Genomic DNA, 24,014 nt, shown 5'->3' with positions numbered 1-24,014 from the left:
GAGTAACAACAAGAGCAGTACCTCCTCAAATCCATGTGTGATTTTCATTTTAAGAGCATCCTCTAATTGTCCTTCATCAATAGCATCCTGCTCCTCCTCACTAGCAAATTCATACTCTCTTTTACCATTGACAATGATGGTGCGATTATTTGGACACACCCTTATAACATGACCACTACCTCCACACTTGAAACATTGAATTCCACCACCTTTTGTTGTAGAAGCTATTGATGTAGATGATGATATTGCATGAATGCTCTACTTACTTTGACTAGCCATCTCTTGCCCTCTAGAAGCAAGATGAGTGTTGGCAGTCGTTAGCCTATGCAAAAATAATCCGCAAGCGCATGGATACCAATGTAGCATTCATCTCGGTATATCAAATCCACATAATGATAAGCAATACTAATGCTAGAAGTAGGTTCAACCGACCCAATTTGGGACAAGAGAGGTATGCAGGTAGAGGATATAACATCGGCTAGGTAACTAGTTACCTAGAAAAATTGCGACTTGTTAACTTGATCTACTTCGGGGGGCCTCTGCAATGAACCCAAACAGTGGTGAGAAGGGAGTGCTAAACAGTCGACTACTACTCCTATAAGCTACCTGAACGTGTTGGACCAAGATGAACGGATAGGACTGTCATCACCACCCACCTACCATACAGTTACATGGGGTAGAACACAACCTGAGGTAACTAATCAAACTTAGACACCATGCCTAAACTATTTAGTCACTTACGCCTACCGTGTACTTATGCAGAGTGCAAACACAATAAGTAGAACTTGCCACTTACATCTTCAAGAGATCCTGCAGACCAAAATAACTAAGTAAAAAAAGTATCTAAAGTAAAAGAAAGGCAAGCAATTTAACGACAAGAGATGAGGAACTTCACTCAGTAATGCTTCATTCCTGAGGCAATAAAGTTTGAGATGAGCTGATAGACCTGACTCGTCTCCGGACTCCCACCTCACACTCTCTCTATTCTATTTTAAGTGGAGGAGGGCTTTGCCTTGAGACTCTTCTTCTCACCAAGGATGGTGTGTTAAGAGTGGAGGCCTAGCATAGTATTTATAGCCTCTCTAGTGTCGGTTGCCTAGACAGGCGGTTTGTATTGTGGTTGATTGGAGTAACCGCCAAGGAAAGGCTGGTGGGCCCCACCTAGGCGGCTAGCCTAGGATTTGTGCCATCCGGCACTAACCTTCTTGTGCACGCTCCTGACAGTTGCATGGGCATCGAAGTGGAATATTCTTTGGTGCCAGGCCAGGTGGCCCAAGCCTTTGTCGCCTTGCAGTCCATCTCACCACCTAAGCATGTTAAGGGTTTGGATTGACTCTGGACAATGGTTTGAAGCATGAAGGTTTCGTCTTTTCACTGCATGTGGGTCCATGGATCCATGGTACAAGCCTTCCAACCATACAATGCACCAACTCTTCCATCTATAGTTGATTGATGTAAACTTATGTTTGTTTGCATGCAGGGGAAGAATGGTTGTGCCTGGCTGCCTGGTGAGTCCCTAAAATCAAATATGCAACAAAGATTGTGGAACTCATTAGTTTATGTAAATTTGGTTTCGATGGGTCTTTTAAGCATGTAGTTCCCACGAATATTGGAGGTCAAAAATCATAAGAAATCGACCACCAGTACAGCCACATAAGCAAAATCTAAGGTAGGACATGATATCAAAGTATGCATAAAAAATCATTTCTAAACTTTCCTCATACCTTGGATTTGAAGACACCAACCGCGAACACGCCCCCATGCCTAGACTTGGCTCGTCCCAATCAAGGGATAAGAATAAATTAAACCAGGGGACCAAGCAAAATCTAAGGCAACATGATACCAAAGTATGCATAAAAAATTATTTCTAAGACCTCCTCATACCTTGGATTTGTGATGGCTACCACCTTTCTCTCGGGCATTGATCCTTAGAACAACCTGATGGTAGAAGAGCTTTTTTATGTAACTTAGGGTAAGGTAATGGGTTCATATATCTTTTGCAAGGTCACATAACTTTCCCTTGAGAGACCATGTAACATTGAGAACTCGTTTGACCTTAGCATTTCCATCATTTCCCCTCCATTTCCCTTCTCCCTCCTTTTTTTTACTTGAGTAAGATTGTTTTTCTTACTCTTTTTAGGGGCAGAAATCTGATAATATACCACAGTGATAGACTTATTTGATGAATATGCACAGTGAATGACCAAGGTGCTCTTAGTAAACATGATAGTTCTCGAATGGCGATGAAATTTGACCAAGCTCCAAACATTCAGAGATGGTCTGTAAGTTCAAACATCTTGTAGAGTATATGGCTCTGGATCGGACTGATATGACCAAGTTAGAATGAGCGTCTCCTTAGTCTAATTTATTTTGAAATAAAAACTCCAAGACTTTGAATTAGAAAGAAGCATGTCTCGCACTTTGTTTTATCATAAGGGCCAATAACCAAAGTTTGGGCAATCCTATCATGTATGTTCCAGAGGTAAACAAATACTTGCATAGGAAATAAAATTTATGCATATTTGATATGCAATAAAATAAGAATACGTGTGGTCATGGGATCACGTAAAAGTTGAGTGGATAAGTCATGCTACACAAAAGGAAGACACGATGAAACGTATGTTTACCTATAATGAAAACATAATATGAACACTAAATACAGTCAGGGACAATTTGAAAAAAAACTTAATGTGAAAACTAGCATGTATATGGGTGGGCTGTCACACCCAGTTTTAAAGGCAAAACCAGATGCATCTCATATGTGTGGCAGGATCAAGTTTACATACATATGATGACATCTTCAATGATAATCAAATAACAATGTCATAACGAAACAAAACTAAGTACTTGTTACATGACCGAATATCTTTAACTAAGCAAATAGGGAACATCTTTATTCTAGCAGCAGAACTCCAAATCTTAACAAGAGATGACTAGGAGACATACACATAGGACTTCTCGAAGTCTTCAAGGAAATCCTCACAATTATCTTATTTAGAGTAGCATTTGTTTATAAACCAAGGGTGACTACACTTATGTTTAGTACTCAATAAGTGCAGTAAATTATACAACATGCATGGCTAAATTAAGGATAAAGCTGACTCAGTTTGAATGCATTAATCGGTATAAGTTCATACCAACTCACAATTAAGCATAACCATGAATAAAGAATAACAGTTTAAATCATCATCAAGTTGATGAACCATGTGAGGGTCCAAGCCACTCTTAATCATGAGAATGGTTGATATAACAATTTTCACTATGTATAGGTTGTACAGTTTACACACAATTCGTATTTCTCTTAATGTCCGGGCTCGCAAGACTCTTAAACACTTCCATGAGTGGCAGGGATTCATTATGAGACCTTTACAAAGATTCCCCAACATGTGACAATCCGCTAAGGTTTCAGCCCGAAGTGGTCATAACACTCCCTAGTGAGATAGTAGCTTATCAAAGACTACTCCCCAAGAGGGCCAAGCTATACCCCGTCAACTCACTCTCATCTTGCCCTTCTGGTAAGACCATCACAAACTAGAGTTTCTAATTAGTTAACCAAGGCTGGAGCCATATAATATTATGGTTGCACTATTTTCTTGGTGGTTCTCCACATTCCAATTAAACAGATGATCTTGGATTAACCAGATATAAGCATAAATAAAATAGGTGTAATATTGTTTATGAGCATCCAACCATGACTCAAGTGTTTGCAACTAGCATAGCTACCGAACAAGAATAAATGAAACCCATGTTAACAAGCAATTATCTGGGCATGTCCTTAATTAGGGCCCATCAATTTAAGACCAAAAGTATGATCAAGGACATTTGCCTACCGCAAAGTCCTCCTGCTCCTCAAAGTCTTCAAAGCCTTACTCTTGTGGAACCTCAAATTATGCTCCTTCTATCACATCACACAAGTATATACAAGTAAACAAATGAAATAAATAAGATACAGTACACCAAACAATTTAAAAACAAACAAAACAAGGGGCTTAACTGTGAAGAATTTAAATTTTTAGAGGCTAAAACTGAAGAAACCAAAGGATGAAACTTAATTAAGCATAGAAACTCAAGGACTAACACGTAGAAGATAGTCTAGGATGACGTTTCCTAATTCTATAAAGTTTAGGGGCCTAAATAGAAGAAAAGGACTTAGATCTAATTGTTTTTGAACTGCCTGGGACCGCGAGTTGATCATTCTAAAACTAGGGGCTCTTTTACAAAAGTGCCACGGCTGACCGGTATTGACTTGGTTTGACCGATCTTAGATCTAATATGGGCATTCGATGGTGACTGGGCGGCTGGGAGCAATACAGGCTGTAGGCGGCGGCGCTGGCTGGTAGCGGATGCTAGCTTGTGGCGGCAGGCAACAGCTAAGCTTGTTGGAGAGGAAAAGAAGGGACGTCTAGCGTGGGACAATGGGCCGGAAGGAAAAGTGAGCCGCAGAAATGAAGGGAAAGAGAGATGAGGCGACTCGGGTCGGGAAGAAGGGTGGGCTGGCCGGAGTTAAGCGGGCCGAGCGGGCAAAAAGAAAGGGAGAGGTAGAGAGAGTTTGGGCTGAAAATGAGAGAAAGAGAGAGAGAGAGAGAGAGAGAGAGAGAGAGAGAGAGAAGAGAAGGGCCGAATAGGCTGGGCTTAGGGAAGAAAAAGAAAGAGAGAGAAAAGGTTTGGGAATTTAAATTCGATCGAACAATAATTGAAGGAACAAATCTGACGGCATAAATGCATGAAACCTAGTGTAACCTATATTTCCTTTTATTTATTCACATATTTATTTTAGTTCCCAGTAAATGCTCTAATATTAAAAAAATAAAGCCTTAAGAAAAATTAGGGTGTTACAGGCTTTTAGAATATTTTCAAGAAAAAATATATGTGGTGTGCTAAACAGTAGAGAAAATCTTGAAAAGCATCCAATTCAACATTGAATTAATGATAGTACTATGTAGCCATATCTTGCTTATAATCTTCTAATAAAAAACATATACGATAAGATACACAAAATCTTTAACCGCATCCAATTCTGATACGAAGAAATAGTCACATATTTATATGATGAATTAATGAAAAAATATAGGTGATTCATACAACAGTATACTAATTTATTATTTGTATCCAAGTTTGTTACAAATTAATGAGAGAAGCACACAGCCAGGTCTTTCTTGCGATTGAGAAGAATAAAAAATGGTATCTCCAAAAGTTCACAAATTCATTATTCAAATCCGATTCTATAATGAATTAGTGATAGTAGCGCACTGGACAATGTATATTGAAAAATAAATAGATAGACAAGGTTAGATGTCCAACAATCCCTATAAATAGGCCTCAATAGTCCTCTTGGAGAATCATCCAAAGCCTCTACCATCCACCATAGATCCTAGTAGTTACCCTACACGAGATATGAGCTTCAACCAAAGTGACGATACCATTTCCCCTTTGCACCAAGAGCTAAGGGGTAAAACAACCATGCCAACACTTTCTAGCAGTGTGCCTAATGCCCATGCTCCAAAACAACCAAATATGCTACCAACTAATGATCATTCCTTCCAGAGATACTATAGTAATATTGATGCACCACCACCACAATCCCACCCAGTTTTTACTCAGCCACCACCAACTAGCACCATAACATCAGCAGGGCTCATCCAAAGCCCAGCGGAGAATGAACAAGAGCTTATGCGCACCTTTCTAACAATCCCCGTGGGTAAATTCTTAAGTGTGGATGAGCGAGTACAGGTTTTATCCATGGAGCCCCCATCAATAACATCTTTGCTCCAAGGAGATAAAACCGCCATTCTTCATGCCCACCTTGATATCGTTGGAGCTTTGGATCTTGGTCCGATCTTCCAGGACCCTACCTCAGACATCCCCAAGGTTCTTTCCCTGTCCTCAATCACCTTTTTTGTTGCACCTAAAAGATGAAACTATACAATCCCTCACACATCAATGTACATGCAGGAGAAGGAGATGCACAAACCACTTGGGTCTTCATCATCCCATGGTGATCCTTATGAGAAAATGCCATATGTTAAACCAACTTATTTTGGTCAATCCCCCATGTCCTCCCATGTCCAAAGAGAGTAGCAAGTGCTCAGTGTTGTCATCCCAAGTGGCAATTCTAACTATGCCATTGGAGCGGCTATGAACTCTGCATTTGAGTTTAGCGAAGTCCAGCGATACACATGCAAGCTTTGTAATGCTACGTTTCCCACACCACAAATATATCATGATCACATGAGCTTGCACAACAAAGGAATGAGTAGCAATTAAAATGCACCATCTTCACTGTGAGATCCTTGGCCTTGGTGGTGACACCACTGCTTCTACTGGGATTAATATGATTGACAAGTTTCTATTGAAAAGAGGAAGATAATCTTACTATTAGCATGAGGAATAATTGCATGTATGCAACTAATACTTTCCAACTTATTTCCTTGTCGTTTAGCAGTAAAGATACATTAGTTGGATTTGCATTCATTTCTTCTATTCTGGAATATGTTTATTTTCTATAATAAATATAAATACTTGCGATTCACATTGTCTTTTGATCATATTGCTTTGGAAGCTATTTTGCAAATTTAGCGTAAATATTATTCCATAGATAGTCTCGAGATATGGCATTTTATAGCTCTCCAGAGGACCCCCAAGGGTGGAGTTGGGCTACCTTAATGATAACTCAATGGTCGGCTAGGCTAGCTAGGCCTCTGTTGATATAGTAGCTACACTGTGAAGAAAATGGTTAGCTAGACCTCTTTTGCTATAGTAGCTACATTGTGGAGAAAATAGGCCAGCACCTTGGACCCTGGACCTAGTGGACCTAGGCCTTGCTAGGCCACCGTGCCAAGGAAGGTCCACGAGGATGTTTCTTGGCCCTTAATAATAGCAAGAAAGTTAAGTGCCAAGATTGCATGGTCAAAACCATCCATTTGCCACCTTCTTCCGCTCACTATAGGGTCCAAAAACAATCCCGCAGCCACAAAAATATCATACGGCCTAACTCCACCTGACGCCTTCAGTGTTCATCTCTATCCACACTGGCCACCCACCCAAGCCAATGCGCCACTGACACTATTTGCATGTCTGACAAGTAGTAAATATCATTCTAGATGTAGAAAAATGTTCCAACAAAAAATATATTCGAGTAGTATGAAAAAAAAATTACTGTGAATAAAATAAGAGAATGTTTCACTGGTAACAAAAAAATGCTCTATGTATGAAAATGGATTGTTCCAAGCATGAACATGAATTGTCCCATGATCTAGGTCCTTCTTTTCTATTCTTCTCCCTCATCAACAACTACAAATGTTAGGGACTCCTCGTATGTAGCGGAGAAAAATTTAGAAGAACATCCATGAGAAAAGGAGAGGAAAATCAATTTCAAGCACATATAATTTCCACAAGAGAGAGGAGAGGCATGGAGAAGGTGGGGAGAACTTGATTTTAATGCTAGGATAGACAAGACCAGGAGGAAGCATGGGCGCTAGTTGTGGTGGCACCCAAAGGGAAGTAGCAGCAGTAGCTGACCAACGAAGTTATGGATAACAAACATGAAAAATAAGAAAATGGGCTGGGCCACGCGTGATCATAAGGAAAGAATGTTTCAGTTTTGTTTCTTAACTGTGGTTATAGGGAGGCACATAGAGGTAGATTGATGGGGTACTTTGGCATGGAGGTGCAGGACATTGTCGGCATGTAAAAGCGGGTCGCAGGAGCCCCCTGGAGACCCCACTTTTGAGTTCAGCTGGGGAAAAATAGCCTTAAGCGCACCAATGATCATAGACAAGCAGCGCACAAGATTTAGACATGTATAACATATGTGGTGGCGTAACACCCCTACGTCCTATATAGTCGGATCACTTTCTTAGGGCTCGAAATGCCAGTCTGGAAAATACAAGTCTTTTTTCCTATGTCCTCTTTGTAGCTCCCTCTAGCGTCCAACCTTGCCCGGACCTCGATCCTCCCCTTTTATACCGCCCGGTGGTCTCCACATGTGGTCGAGCGAAGGGATAAGATGGTTACCAACTGATTGTCTTTCAAAAACCTAACCGTCATCTCTGGTTGCCAAAAATTCCAGCCAGGTTCAATTTTGTCCTCTCTGTTTTCTGCAAAAATAGAACAGAGATGCAATAGAATTAAGTTCTGAGTGTTTCCTTTCAAACATGAAAAAAATTGCAAAAACACAAAAAAACTGTTGAATTAGATGAAAATTCCACTAACTTGAAGACAAGAAAAATCTCTGACCTTCTGTATTGCAATCTCTTGTAACACCTCACCACTCTGCAAAACCAATATGCTCTGCTATCAACCATATCAAACACAAGCTGTGCATGACGAACAAGTGTTTCCAGGCGCTTATGCATATGAGAAAAATATCTTAGAATGGTTACTAACGTTGCAGTAGAACCTTGCAAGTCTGAGACTCACGCATTAAAAAGCCAGCAGTGAAGAGCGTGACATTCTATCATGTTTCTAACCCATGTTGTTAGCAATCTATGATACCAGAAAACAACAATTGAAGGTAACACTGATGCGCATCAGTATGCTTGGCCTTAACAAAACAAATCTTTTATGCTCGCTAAAATGAGAATGGAAATGGATGCCTATGAGAGAAGAACAATGATTCAATAGTCTACCGAGTAAGTTGTTGAGCTCAACAAACTAGAGAACCATCAGCAGTACTCTTTCGATCTAGCAACATATCATCCTCATTTCGTCCACAACATCGAGCATGCATATATATTTTTGGAGTTTTTTCATGGGAAAAAAGCTTTCCCTCAAAAATCATACTGCCAGCACCATATCGAATATGCTACATTCTGCCGAAATAAATCAATGAACAAGAGCACATCACCAATAATCACCACAGGAGCATATCCCTTGCTCAAAATGATGAAAACGATTGATATCTCTAACAATGATTTCCCGTTGAACAATTTTTGATATCACTTTAAGTACGGTATGACAGTCCAAGCAGGAACGTAAATTTTTCATTATCCGTATTGGATGGCCAGGAGGTGTCATAGCAAGGCCATATGCTAAAGCAAGCCTTTCACTATGCACCCATAGCATGCGAGCTTTTTCTTCCTCGTCCACATCATGCAACACTACGTTAATGTCTGGAACATAACCTTCTCTAGTGGCCTTCAGGCTTAGCCATTCCAGCATTGCATTGATTACTCGCATATCTGGATGGTCAACTGATCCCACTGAAAAGGCATGAACTTCCCCCTTGATTTCAACCCAACTAAGGCCAGCCTCTTTCTTTACACCTATGTTCCTCATTGATTTCCTTAAAAGTGCAACTTGATCCAAAATTCCAGCTGCAGCATACATATTTGACAGTAAGACATAGGTTGTCTCATCTTGCGGTTCAATCTCAAGCACCTTCTCTGCAGAAAATCTTCCCAGAGCTACATTCTTATGGACTACACATGAGCTAAGCAAGGCTCGCCAAACCATAGCAGTTGGTGCTGAAGGGATATCCCCAATAAACTTTAGAGCATCATTTAGATGGCCAGCACGTCCCAGAAGCCTAACAATACAAGTATAATGCTCCATAGACGGTTTGATTCCATGATCCATCCTCATTGAGTTAAACAGAGAGAGTCCTTGATTGACTAAGCCTGTGCTACCACATACAGATAGGAGAGCAACAAAGGTGACATCATTTGCTTTTATACTGGTTTTCTTCATCCTGTCGAAAAGTTCCAAAGCATCCATGCCTCGTCCATGGAGAGCATATCCTGAGATTATGGCATTCCATGAGATAACATCACATTGTTTGATAGCTTCAAATACCTTTAGAGCATCCTTAATGCATCCGCACTTGGCATATGTATCAATTAGTGAGTTGCAAACAACAGTATCACTACTGAATGTGGATTTCTCAATCAAGCTGTGAATTTGGACAGCATGTTTGATGGATGCTGTACTTGCACAAGCCCGGAGCACACTGGAGTATGTAACTTGAGTTGAAAGCATCTGCGCAGCACGCATCTGTCGGAACAGACTCAAAGCATCTTCCCCAAAACCAGACTGGCAATAACCGACGATAACTGTGTTCCAGCTCACTTCGTTGGCATCCTGTAATGATGAGAAAATCTCAAGTGAATTTTCCATGTTTCTGCACTTGGCATACAGATCCATTAGTGCATTTCCAACAAATAGTTCAGACTCATAGCCTAACTTTATAACCAGGTTATGAATTTGCTCGCCCAGATCTAAAAAGGCGACATTAGCACAAGCTTGCAAAACACCGGACAAACTAAATTCATTAGGCACCACAGAAGACCGCATCATTCTTAGAAACATCTCAAATGCGTGCTCACTCTGATAGCTCTGAGCATACCGGGAGATCATAAAGCTCCAGAGTATGACGTCTTCATGGGGAATCATCTCAAAAATAGTGCGGGCATCCTCAATGTCTCCACATTTGGCATACATGTCAAGCAAAGCGCCACCAACATGAGGCTCGGTATCACAAAGGGTTTTGACTGAGCAACCATGGATGCCCTTGCCTAGCAAAGCTGATGACAAGCAAACTGCAGCCTTGAGCACACTGGTAAGCGCAAAAGGATTAGGCTTGGAACCTGCCATCCTCATCTTGGAGAAAACATTAATCGCATCCTCAGGACTGTCATTCTCAGAATAGCAAGAAACCATCGCTGTCCAAGTGACGCCATCCTTCCCAATGATCCCATCAAACACGAGCCTCGCATCACGGACAGACCCACAAAGAGAATAGGCATCAATAAGCACTGACCCCACAAAAGCATTCCGGTCATGGCCCAACTTGCATGCGCAGGCGTGCACGCTGCAGGCAAGCCCTGGAGCATCCATGGCAACCAGCAGCTTCAGGATTGTGGTGAGCACGAACTGGTTGACCTCGTGACCCTCTCTCCGCAGCCTCAGAAACAGCTTCGCAGCCTCCTCGAACTCCCCACGCATCGCGTGTCCCTGCACGAGCGTGACGAAGGACACCATGTTCCGCTCAGGCATTCCGTCGAACACGCTGCGCGCGGTGGCCAGGGGGCCGAGCTTCGCGTAGAGGTTGAGAAGGACGTTAGCGCAGAAGGTATCCAGCCGTAGCACCCCGCCGCGCTGCACGACGCGCGCGTGCACGGCGCGGCCGGTGCGGGCGTCGCCACGCGCGATGCAGCGCTGCAGGAGCCTTGCGCACGCGTAGGAGTTGAGCTTGGGGAGCGCGAGGGAGGCGAGCTCGTCGTCCAGCCACTGCAGCGCCGCGTTGGTGGCTAGCTCGCGACGGGGCGGGCCATTGGGTTGATAGAAGGTAGAGTGGAGGAGGCGGCGGATCATACGGGCTATGGCGGCGAGGAGGGTAGCAGTAGCGGCGCGCTTGATTTTCGTCTGCTAAACCAGGTGCTCCCATTCCCCTAGCTGCGCACAGACAACGTCACAACGAGCGCTGGTGATTTTACCGGTCAATATGGCCGTCGGCGTATCAGAGACCTCAGACCCCATGCTTCGCTAAGCAGGGGCTGTTTCTACTTTTATTGATCCTATTTTTATTTTTATGCTTAACTTCAGCAACCGTCCTTACTTTCTAGCTCCTACTTTTCTGAGCCCACGTATCAATCTATTATCATTTTATATTTTATTTTCTTTGTTTTATTTGCCGTAGCCCCTCCTCTCCGCTTCCTCTCTCCTCGTGATTTTTTTTTTCTCCTACAGGAACCGCCCAATTTAACATCATTTTAAGCGAAACCGTCAGTCCTTATCATGAAGATGAGAGCTAACACGCGCTGGCACATATGGCGCGCCACGGGTTAACCCACATCTAATCTACCAAGGACCAACTTATTATTCGCCAAAAATGATATTAAACCCGGTAGTCCCGGTACGTGCTTCAACATATGCCTAAGATCATACACATGCACATACCATCACAAGCTCATACATCACCGATGATCTACAAGAGCAAGTTTTAATACAAAGTTAAACAACTAACCATTACAACATTAATATAAGGGAAGGTTCCAAATCTGAAATTTAAAGGTTCAAATAAGGGATACAAGCCTCGGGCTCATAAATAACATTAGAAAGGGATAAAACCATAGAGTTTAATGTTTATCATGATAGTCCCAAGTACGATACGCAGCGGAAAATATAACGATAAAGAATAATGGCATCTTGCTCAAGAACACCATTAACCTCATCGGCCTACTCCTCACCCGCGCCGGATTCGGTGGGGTAGAAATGGCCAAACACCACTTCTGGCTCACCTGCAACTTAGTATAATAAAGCAACATGAGTACAAAGGTACTCGCAAGACTTACGAGAATAATTAATAACCAAAGAGTATGCATATGAAGGCTCACAAAGAGGGTTTAGGGTTAAGTAATACTAGATATGCATGAGCTCCCTAATTCCACCACCTAGCCTCCTAGCATTTTACTTTACTTGCCCAACCCACCTCAAGTTTTAGTTATTTAAGTTAACCAAACCCTATGCATCATCAAGAGGTAACATGTATCCAACCAACAAGACCAAAACTTCTACGAAGAATTCGTATGATAAAGAGCTTGCTCATAACCGAGAGCGCGGCAATTCGAATTGATTCAATAACCTTGCAAGGGTGTACAACTTTACCCACACGACACAAGGACCATACGACTCGCTCAACCGATCACGTTGAGCAAGGGGGTACTCGCATCAACCTTTTTTGACAAGTTGTAACCTTTGAACATTACGCCTAACTTGCGCGGAGAGTTACCTAGATCCACCGGGGACACCCCTAAGCCTCTCTACAAAGCCCTATGGCCACGCATCTAGGACCGTGCATCAACGATTAGAACTAGAGGGTAATCGGTTTATCCACCCCATGAATGGATATGTCATAGTACGATAAGTGCTCAATTTCCAAGGTCATCCACGGACAGTCCTTAACCAATTCGAGCGCACTACACCACAACACAGTATTAGCGACAGGAGTCAGTTGGTAAAAGTGCACTAATAGTAATGGACAGTCTGTAGGTAAAACTTATCAATGGACGATCTGTCGGTGATTCCTATTTTAACGAGTGACGGTCCGTCGGTAAATGTATATATATTTACCAATGAATGATCTATCGGTAAATCCTGATACTACATCGGGCAGTCAGTCGGTAAAACATAACAAATTTTAGCGCCAACTATTTCCGTGCGCGAGCTCATGCGCCTGCCCAGAATGTTTTGGACCCTAACTCTGCTCTCTTGGGCTGAAAAAACCCACTCGCAACGCCGCCGCCCTGGATCCTGCCCCCTTCTGCTCCCCACACACCAGCAGGCAGCGCCGCCGCCCTAGATCCTGCCGTCCAGGCCGCTCGAGCACGGCCCCCGTTCGCTCGCACATGACCCAGCCCCCGTCCGCGTGACCCTGCCCCCCTCTCGCTCGCGCGCAACCCATCCCCATCCGCTCGCGCACGCCGTCGCCGGCCGCTCATCGTGCGCGCTCCCTGCCCCCGTCCGCGTGACCCAACCCCCATCTCACTCGCGCGTAACCCATCCCCGTCCGCTCGCGCGCGCCATCGCCGGCCGCTCGTCGCTCGCGCTCCCTGCCCCTGTCTGGTCATCCTTGCTGCGTGCCGCCTCCGACCCACCCCAGCTCAGCCACGCCGTTGAGAAGCAGCTCCTCGTTGGCTTCATCAGCTGAGCCACACCGTCGTGAAGGAGCACCGCGTTGGCTTCATCCTCCATATCCCCTTGTAATCGCAGGTATTTCCCTCTATTTCTAGATCCCCTCGTAATCCTAGGTATTTCCCTCTATTTCTCTTGTTGAGTGCTAGGATTTGGTAGGATCTATGGTGGATATAGCAGGTTTCCAGTGCAAATTGTTTGCTCTGTGTCTAATTGAGCGATTTTTGTAGTTTAGTTTGTTTTCATTGCATATATGGTCGAGCGCGTAGGGGGTAGGCAATGCTGAAAGATGGTAGTGCAGGCCTGTTCGATTGCTCTATTTTAGGATTAGTTTATGCTCAGTTCTAGAAGGTGTAAGCAGAAATTGATGATAATGCATTGCTTACAGTAATAGGAGTTGGTGAATTCTGTATGATGTTGCGAGTTGATGCATGATGCCATAGGATCCTTAGATTATTAGTAGTTGGATTGCACACATGTGGTTGCTACGCTGAGACTCTAAGAAACATGCAAAATGCTTGACATGTTCAATGTTGTTTTTAAGGGAATCATTATGTTTTTGATATACAGAATATTCATGTATCTGAAACTATACAAAGCCTATTGAAACATGAGTTTTTGGCTAACTTAAATCGCCATGTAACCGCATTCTTGAGTTAGTGAAGGCAAATGAGCACTTTATGTTGATCAGTGTTTGTCTGGGGTTTTCAAGCTACCCTCATATGCTTCTTGCATATGAAATGTAAGCATGTCAACTTTAGGTGTAATAATTAACTATATAGAAAATCATACCAGCTAGGTGTAATGCTATGCTTAGATTGTTTTAAAAGTTTCTGCCCCATTTCATATGTTTATGCTTTATCCAGATCCCCAAACATTATATATATACTCCCTCCGTATAGGATTTAGAAGTCATTTAGGATATGATTGTGCATACCAAGGAGTGATTAATTAGAGGTTAGTTTTCTATGTTTCCCATATTAAATAGGGTGGCGGGGGCATTCTAGCCATCAAAACGCACGTAGCTCGATTGGTTTGTGCTGCTTCTCCCAAGGCTAGAGGGCGCCGGTTTGATTCCTGGCGAGCGCTCTTTTTGCCTCTTTTTGCAAGGGCTTTGAAATTGGTCGATCTAGATTGGACAGAACCTACCCATATGGCTGCATAGAGCAACCTTCATACCTATGTTACAATTTTTCTGTGTGCGGAATGGCAACTTAGTAAGGTTTGGATCGACTAGCTGTAGTGGATTATATCATTACATGGGTTTGAAACTACCTTACGAAATCTCAGATAATTATCTGTGATTTATTTGATGATTCATTTGGTGGTTACATAAATGCAGTTTTGTGTGCTGATTTAGCCCGTCACTTCTGTACAATTTTGTGATAAGACTTGATTTCAGATGTACTATTAGTTTATGCACCCTTATTAGCTCAATGTTTGTTGATATTTTCGTATCCTTGCTGCTGAGGCCTTTTATTTTGAATCTTCTTATGGATCTATGTCTTGCTTCCTACTTTCAGTTTTTGAACCTATATCCTCCCCAACGGTGTTATCTAGAGGTGGCGGCCGCATTGCTGGCCTTCTGAAGTCCCATTAAGGTAATAAAGCTATGCCATTCTTTTTGATATAAAATGCTAATTAATTTGGTTGCAAGATATGATAATGCATGTACTACATATTTCCATCTTTCTTTCTCATGGTTAAATTTTTTTAGACTTATATTGAATTGCCTCTACAACATTGTCAGCAGCTCGCACATCGTTTTGGAGCATCTATAACACTCATAGCAGCCAACCTTTGTAGCTGAGAAGTTATTAAGTGAAGGAGCTTGTGTGTAACAGTAAGTTTTATTTCTCTCATGCCTATTACTGATTGTTGCATTGTCTTTCATGCTTACTGTTTGTCTGTGCTATCTGTTGTGCAATAGTTTAGTGTTAAAAGATATAATGGTGAAGCAGCTTGATCTCCATAAAGACAGATGGATAAAACCTGGATCAACAATGAGGCTAGGTACATCACAACTATTTCAAAGATGCGAAAGTGTTATCAAGTTAATATGTGACTTAACTTAATAAATTGCATGTAGGCACACAAGGGCATATTTGCAAGGGGTGAACGGTTTTTTAGCTTATGCATTTACAAATTCAGCTGTAGGAGGCAAAATATTATGCCCTTGCAGAAAGTGTATTAACTCATTTTGGAGAGATGCAAGTGATGTACGTGAGCACTTGATATGTGATGGATTTGTAAAAGGGTACACAACAGGAACTTACATGGAGAAGCAAACACCTCTAATGTGAATCATGGGAATAGTGACAATGAGTCTAGTGAAGAAGATGACATATCTGAATTGCTTAGAGACCTAGCTTGTGGATTAGATGATAGAGGGGATTTTGAAGACAACACTTCTATTCAGCAACCTAGTGATGATCTACGAAAGATTCATAAGTTGGTAGAAGCAAATAGTCAAGAGCTGTACCCTACATGCAAGAATTATACAAAGCTTCGTTTCCTCATTAGATTGCTTCATATCAAACTTCTTGGAGGATGGACCGATAAAAGTTTTGACCTATTACTTGATCTACTCAATGACGCATTACCTGGGGCTTCATCTCTACCTAGAAACTACTATGAGGCTAAGAAATTGATTAAATCCATAGGACTTGGGTACATTAGTATTCATGCTTGTCCAAATGATTGCATCCTGTATTGGAAGGACCATGTAGATTCAGATTCATGTCCAAAATGTAAGGTTTCAAGGTGGAAATCAGTTAGGAAGAGTCTAGATGGGAAACATGTATATAAGGTTCCTAGCAAGGTTCTCCGCTACTTTCGAATAAAGAAAAGGCTCCAAAGATTGTTCCTGACTTCCAAAACAACAAAGCTAACAAGATGGCATGATGAGGAGCGAACAAAGGATGATTTACTTAGGCATCCAGCTGATTCTCCTCTGTGGAAAGACTTTGATGATAAACATCAACTATTTGCTTCAGACAGCCACAATATCCATTTAGCATTTGCCACCGATGGTTTTAATCCATATAGGGGCATGAATGTTAGCTACAGCATTTGGCCTGGTATCTGTATTCCATACAATTTTCCACCTTCAATGTGCATGAAGCAATCAAACTTCATCCTCTCTTTGTTGATTCCTGGTCAGCACGCTCCTGGTAGTGATATGGATGTTTATTTTCAGCCCCTTGTCTATGATTTGCTAGATATGTTTGAAAATGGAGTCAGAACTTATGATTCTTCCAAGAGGGAGTTCTTCCAGCTGCGTGCTGCAATATTGTGGACAATCACTAATTTTCCAGGTCTAGGCTATGCATCAGGTTGTGTAACATATGGTGAAGCAGCATGTCCTGATTGCCACTCCCATACATGTTCATTTCGACTTAGTAGTGGTACCAAGACTTGCTATATGTGTGACAGTTCATGTGTTTGTAATGCTAGACTTATATTTTGATAGTGTGAAGTGTATGCTTGTTAGTGTAAAACTTTTGTGTGTTTGTGTGAAGTTCTTGAAAATCTTAAGTAAAAAGGGTATTTTTATAATTACAGAAAAATCTAGGGTTGTTTTTGTAAAATGTAATTGGACAGAAGGTAACTTCAAAATAAGAGAAGGGTGGTTTTGCAAATATATTTTTCTTAATCTACTCCCTGTAAAAATTATATATTTATCCAATAATTGTATTTAAAATGTATGTGTTGAAGTGTATAAAAAAATTTTTGGGTAAAGTTGTAAAAATAAGGGTATTTATGTAATTTTATAAAAAAACAAGTCCTTTTATGCAAAATAGGTGATTTACAAAAGTAACTTTCCAAAATTACTAGGAGTAAAAAGGTAATAATGTAAGTAATCATGACTTACTTAGCAATTTGCGAATAGACCCAAGGTTATATATAATTTATACTAACAATGACAAAGATTTTATAAAATTGAAGTTTAGTCCAAGTCTTAAAATAAAACCTCATATTTTGAGTTTTGAAGTTCAAACCCTATAACAAAGTTGTAGAGCTTGAAAAGTTGTACAACTTTCATTTTGGTCACATTTTTTTTTGAGCCCTAGAACAGTGGTTAAATTTATCTTTACCAAGAGGTCCCTGCAATTTTCTAAAATTACAAATAAGTCCTTGGGAAATTCCCTTTTTCTTCCTCCTCTGGCGTTGCTCTATTTTTTGCTCTGCAACCGCCGCTGTGCCGACCATCATCGCCACCTCCTGCTGCAAAGATTTTCACGTGTCCCCTCAGCAGGCAAGAGCAGCTCACGACAGCAGCCCATCCTCATCTCCTTTATCTGGCTCCCATCCTTATCCCCATTCCATTTTTTCCTTCTCTCTCTCTATCTTCTCCTCCACGCGGATGCAGAGAGCGGGCGGTCCCACGCGGGGCGCTGCGCGGCCGGCGGCGCGGCTCGGCGCAGGCGCGCGCGAGCGCGCGCTGCTCGGGCGGCCGGCCGCGGGAGGAGCGGCGGCCGGCGTGGGCACAGACGCGCGGCCCAAGCGCGCGCGGGGGCGGCCCAGGAGGAGGAAGCGCGTGGAGCGCCAGGCGGCGAGCTGCAGCGGCCGGACGCGGCCAGGCGCGAGCGGCAGCGGGAGCCGGCGGCTGGCGTCGCGCGGAGGAGCGAGGCGCGCGCGCACAGGCGCGCTGGGCGGGGCCGGACCAGGCGCACGAGGGCGTCGGGGCAAGTGGAGGCGGCGGCTCAGCGCTGCGCTGGCGGCGCGGGAGCAGCGCTTGGCCAGGCACGGGCGAAGCCCAAGGCGGCGAGCGGAGTATGCAGGCGGGCTGGCGGTTCGGCGCATGCGTAGGCGGCGCGGCTGCGCGGCGGGCCCGGGTGAGCTACGGCCGCAGCCCGAGCGCGTGGAAGCAGGCGGGATGCAGTGGCTGACGCTGGACGGAGCACGGCCAGGCAGAGCGCAGGAGGGCGGACGGCAGGAAGGGAGCAGGCGTGCGCAAGCAGTTGGGCCGGGCAGTTCGGCTTGACGCGGAGTACGCAGGGCGGCCGTGCGCGTGGGAGCGGGCTCGGGTGAGCGGTTCCGAGCGGCTGGTGGCGGCACAGGTACAGACGCCAGGCGAGCACATAGGCTAGGCCAAGTGGTGTAGTGTAGGTGGCCGTATTCCACGTCGGGGAGCTGCAACATGAGGGGGAAATTGGAGGGCAGGTGATACGCTGTTGTTCGGGCGACGCGCGCGTGGCGCGGATGGCGGGTTGAGCGGAGGCTGGGCCGAGCACACGGACGAGCGTGCGGAGCGCGCGACGCGACCACGGTTAGGCACTGAGTGGCTCGGTTTGAGTGCGCACAGGCGCGACGCAGGAGCGGAGCTCAGGGCTCGCGATGCCGCGGCGCGACGACTCGGCACGGACCCGCACGGGGCAAACAATGGAACCGCGCGTGAAGGACGTCGGAGATCGTTGTGGAGCGAAGGCGGCGGTCAGACGTGACGAGCTCGAAGGAGCCTCTATGCAACCAAACACAACTGTAACGAGCTACAGCAGATGGAACTCGCCATTACCGCCGGTGAGAAACTGAGGGCCTTTCTACGAAGCTCTTTTATTATTTCATGTGTGCAAAGCAACTAACTTATAAAATTCGTAGGAAATGATATAAAAATCGTAAAATGTCAAATGAAGATGTTATAGAATCCTTGTGAGTAGATTTATGCAGTATGTGTATAATTTTGTATGTGTTAGTAGAAAAATCTCACTTTAGACTTTTGCTTATACTTGTTAGGGTTAAATTCGTATCTGTAGTTGTACTGCTCCAATTACAATGAATTACAATTCATTTATATAATCTTTCCAAGTTGTTGAAGAACAACATCTTTGGTAGGTTAGACATCTAGGTATGAATTTCTGAAGTTACCCGTCAGGTTTTGCTCATGTGCTGTGTAGACCTTAATGTTTATGATGTTTGGTTAACCTTCATTTATAAAGATGCTTATGCCTTTACCCTGGTTTTAATTGCAATCTTGTTAGAGCCCTTTCTATATAAAGATCCTGGTCATACCTTGTGTATCGACTACTTAGTTGATATATCTTTGTAACCAGGCTTAGCAATCGGCTATTAGTTCAGCCGATTTTCGATAGGCGTAACCCTATCGACCATGAGCCTTTTAACTTCTTCCTTATCGGCAAAAGCCCCTCGGCCGATGTTAACCACCCTATCGGTCCGATCCAATGTTAGTGCCCTAATTGACCCAGTTCAATCTAGACAACCGCGTTGGCTATACGTCAATCGGTTGTTTTGTTGGTAAAATCGAACCAATCAAACACTAATTACTTCGGTTAACACTTTAGTCAAGAGTCGGATAGGCACATTCAATAGAGAACGTATTTATCGGCTAAGCACAGCCAGTACAGCATAAGGAATCGGCTACTTATGCCGATTCACAAAATCTAACGCATGTGCACATATTAGCTCGACCGATGTTCACACTGTTGACTAGTTTACTAATGCACAATCAACTAGTTACATACCCTGATCGGCTAGCATGCTGATGTTCACAGGTCGACTAGTTTGTTAAGAATACATTTTGGCTATGTCGATGCGCATGGTGATCAACTAACCCTCCGATTTAAATAACGTATCGGCTGCACATAGTCGACGTATCGGAGATGCACACACGATCTTAGAGTTCTGTTACCCTTTGATCTAAGCCGATTCCAGTTTTCCCATAGCGGTCAAATATGGCCGGTCAATCCTTAGTTTTCCTATCCTTATCCACACACTGTTATCAGCCGATTTATCGGTTGAGAGATCGGCTATATACTTACCGGTTACATACCCTCAACCACATCCTTTTTAGTCTAAGTCTACACTTATGGTCTCACCAACCTAGTTTAATATTAGTGTTCTGTTACACCTAATTCTTGTAACAGGTCTAACTTAGATAACCCCATCGGCTATACATCACTCAATTGTGATACTAATGTAATCCAGCCGATGCAATCACACCTAGTTACCTAAGATAACACTTAAGCACATTGTAGTTAGGCACAACCAGTGCAGAGTAGGACAATCAGCTACACAGCTGATTCACCAATCGGCTGAATACGCTGAGACCGACCGTACGGATACATAGTTTGACTAGTCTATCAATACACCATCGGCTAGTTACTCACATTAGTCAACTAGCTATGCCGATACATCACTCGACTAATTCTACCCGATGTATAAATTGGCGAATGTGCCGATACACTAAATCGGCTAGAAGGTCAAATCACTGATCGACTAGTTTTGCTAAAGCATGGATCCGCTATACTGATACGCACGCGATCAGTTAAGTACGCCGATGCTCACACAGATTAGCTAGGACACAGCCGCTTTAGGAAACATCCCTCTACTAAAGTGATCGATGATTTCATCGATCAATTAGAAAACCAGTGCACCTGTCAATCGGCTACCCAGACCAAAGTACACAACCCTAGATCAATAAGATTGTACAGTAGACACGCCTCTATTAGACACGACCAAAGCACATCAGTCAGCTAAACCTAATTCATCCTCATCGGTTAAGGCCAAGATTTATACACCAACCAATTAGATAACCAAACATGGTACCTAATGAAGTTAGTATAGATGTTTAGGGTAAACCACCCTGTTGCTTAACGTAACTAGTTAATTTAGTTAATACTCGATAAATGACTGCCCACTGCAGGGTAGTTAGGTTATTTGTCGAAATGTAATATTCTTTTATTTGGATTGCAACTTTATCGTGAATTGAAATGAAAGTGTATGCATTCATTAAACTCCATCTTGCATATCATATAGACTCGAGCACTCTCGCCGACGGAGATTATCAACTGATTTCGGAACCAGAAGGAATTTGTTCTGAAGATTCCAAGAACTTCGTCGCGGAATTATCTGAAGCCCCGAACCAAAGTTCGGAAGATATTGACTTACTGACTTCAGACCCACCAATAAAGGCAAGCCCCGGACATAACCCCTACTTTATTACACTGCAACCTATATTATTTATATATCTTTATGCATTAGGTTCTTAGGAGTTGTTTGCAAACTTTAGTTGCATTATTCCAGGAACCAATGTATTGAACACTAGAACTCGAGTCCGACTAGCTGCTATGCTAATAGGGCCGGTAGAAGTCGGGTGATTTCCTATCACTCGCGCGATATAGGAGTTGTAATGTTTACATTCCTGTTATCACTATAAGGATGCCGGACGGGAGTTTTATGAGGTATCATGGTCAAGATGATACCCCGTCCGTGTTGTTGAATTTTGATAAGGTCGCAGTGTGTGGTAGCGGTGGCTAAGCGTTTGAAAGTACTAGCCACATGCCGTGAAATATGGTAAGCGGTAAGCTTAGTAACCAATCGGCCCGAGGAGTGGACATACCTCCCACCACATGTATTTGCTTCTTTTGGTTACTTTGTTCGACGTGTAGGCATACGTGTTGCTGATCAACCAGGAGTACGGGTTTTGTAGTCGCGCTACAGACGTACGTCCTGCACTTTTGTAGTGCGTATGACCTGCAGTCGCTTGTGGTGGATCTGATCCACGAGTCGGAATGAAAGGTAAACGGTTGCTTCGGAACGACCCTGTGGTGTTCCAAGCGTGTGTGTTAGGTTTACCTTGCAAGGTTTGAATCTCGATTCAGGAATCGTCCGCCTCTCACGATGAATGAGACTGCTTACCCCCTTTACCACATAGAGTAACAAGAGCAACTTTGTGATTATGAAAGATGATGTTTGGTTAAAGATTCCACCATGTTTGAGTAGTTATAGGTGTTTACCTAGAATGGTTAATCCACTAGAACCTGAAAGCTAAAAGTTGAAAGTAAGGATCTACTCTTTGTTGCTTTTCAGCTGAAAACTCTACCCAAATCTAAAAGCCTTCATAAGTCTAGCTACATGGCTAAGTATACCATGAGACGGGTAAGCCTTGCTGAGTATTAGTATATTCAGCCTTGCTAGTTGTATGTTTTTCAGGTGATATCTGTGAAGACCCTACTCTTCCCTTGCCTTGGCCCTGTGCTCTTCCAGATGATTGGTCCGCGGAATGGGATCCGTCCCCGGCCAGCACTGGTGATATCGAATGATGTCATGCTCGGGCTTAGCATGACATCCGTCTTGTCGACGTGCTGTAGATCATCGCGTATGTTTTCCGCTGCTAAAAATCATAGCTTAAATAGTTTGTATTGTTTTCTCTAAATTTGAAACTTTGTACTACTTTTATAAACTCTTGTAATGTAATTTCCTATAATGTAAATTATGATGGTGATTGTATCTCTGGACTCACCTTCGTGTGAGGTAACCTTATTGATCCTGTGTATCGGTGGTTTATCGGGACGTTACCCGACAGGCCAAGGGATTATACCATTTGAAGCACGTTGGAGCCCTCGGAAGTGGACTCGCGTACTTGAGCCGGTATAATTCAGGTTGGTTCTGCCACAATATGGGTCATCGTAGGTTCTTGCATGAAAATCATCCATTTAGGTTTGATGTTGATAAATTTGGGTCAACTGAACTTAGGCCAGCACCTACTCCACTTTTCGGTGAGGAAATTTTAGAGTGTACAAAAGATTTTATTACAGTTTTTGGGAAGGATCCATCTCGAAAGAAATCAGCAAGCAAGAGACGCAAGGAGGGGGAGCCATTAGTAATTTTTAAAAGAAGATCTATTTGGTTCATACTTCCCTATTGGAAAGAATTGATGCTGCGACATAATTTTGATGTCATGCACATAGGAAAAAATGTGGATGAGAAGTTTGTTAATACATTTCTGGGCACTGATGGGAAATCTAAGGACAATTTAAATTCTCGATTGGACCTTCAAGCTCTAGGTATTAGAAGTGATCTTCACACTATTGATGTTGATGGCCAACTTTATTTACCACCTGCACCATACACACTGAGTCCTAATGAGAAGAAATTATTTTGTGAAGTACTTAAAGAGGAAAAGTTCCCTGCTGGTTACGCATCTGATATACGACACAATGTTCATGTCAATGAAAGAAAGGTGTTTGGGTTAAAGAGTCATGAGAGCCACATTGTTCTACAACACTTAATGCCACTTGCTGTGAGGAAAACATTACTAGAAATAGTCAGTGCTGCAGTGATTCGTGTTAGTAACTTCTTCAAAAAAATTTGCTCACCAGTTATTCGAATAACTGATATGGAGAGTTTAGAGGCTGATATAGCTGAAACCTTGAGGCTTCTTGAGGCTATATTTCTTCCATCTTTCTTTGACATCATGGTACACTTGATGGTTCATCTTCCTGCCCAAGCAAAAATTGTTGGTCCTGTACATTTTCGTAGCATGTGGCCTGTTGAGAGGTAATTCCCCTTAGGCATGCTGAATTGTAGTAAAAAAACAAAAGTACATATTATTTTACAACATTTTGAGCTTATGATATGCGTAC

General features: G+C 43.1%; 1 protein-coding gene across 4 annotated transcripts; it reads right to left on the bottom strand.

Moving 5' to 3' along the window:
* Window positions 1-7,688: 7,688 nt before the first annotated feature.
* On the bottom strand, window positions 7,689-11,432 carry LOC112892015 (putative pentatricopeptide repeat-containing protein At5g13230, mitochondrial). Of its 4 annotated transcripts, none has more exons than XM_025959063.1 (3): window positions 8,628-11,432; window positions 8,212-8,271; window positions 7,690-8,096 (listed from the first exon to the last, which is right to left on the bottom strand). In XM_025959063.1, exon 1 carries the CDS (start codon window positions 11,308-11,310, stop codon window positions 8,842-8,844), a length of 2,469 nt encoding a protein of 822 aa, XP_025814848.1. In that variant the 5' UTR covers window positions 11,311-11,432; the 3' UTR covers window positions 7,690-8,096; window positions 8,212-8,271; window positions 8,628-8,841. The 4 variants fall into 4 exon arrangements, with proteins under 4 accessions (XP_025814845.1, XP_025814848.1, XP_025814847.1 ...); XM_025959062.1 differs by having other exon boundaries at window positions 7,691-8,096; window positions 8,236-8,271; XM_025959064.1 differs by having other exon boundaries at window positions 8,075-8,089; window positions 8,236-8,271.
* Between the last annotated feature and the right edge of the window lie 12,582 nt (window positions 11,433-24,014).

Source organism: Panicum hallii, chromosome 5 (genome assembly GCF_002211085.1).
Source record: "Panicum hallii strain FIL2 chromosome 5, PHallii_v3.1, whole genome shotgun sequence".
Classification (NCBI taxonomy): Eukaryota; Viridiplantae; Streptophyta; class Magnoliopsida; order Poales; family Poaceae; genus Panicum; species Panicum hallii.
Note: the sequence above shows the minus strand (reverse complement) of the source record. Positions and strands in the feature narration are given on the sequence as shown.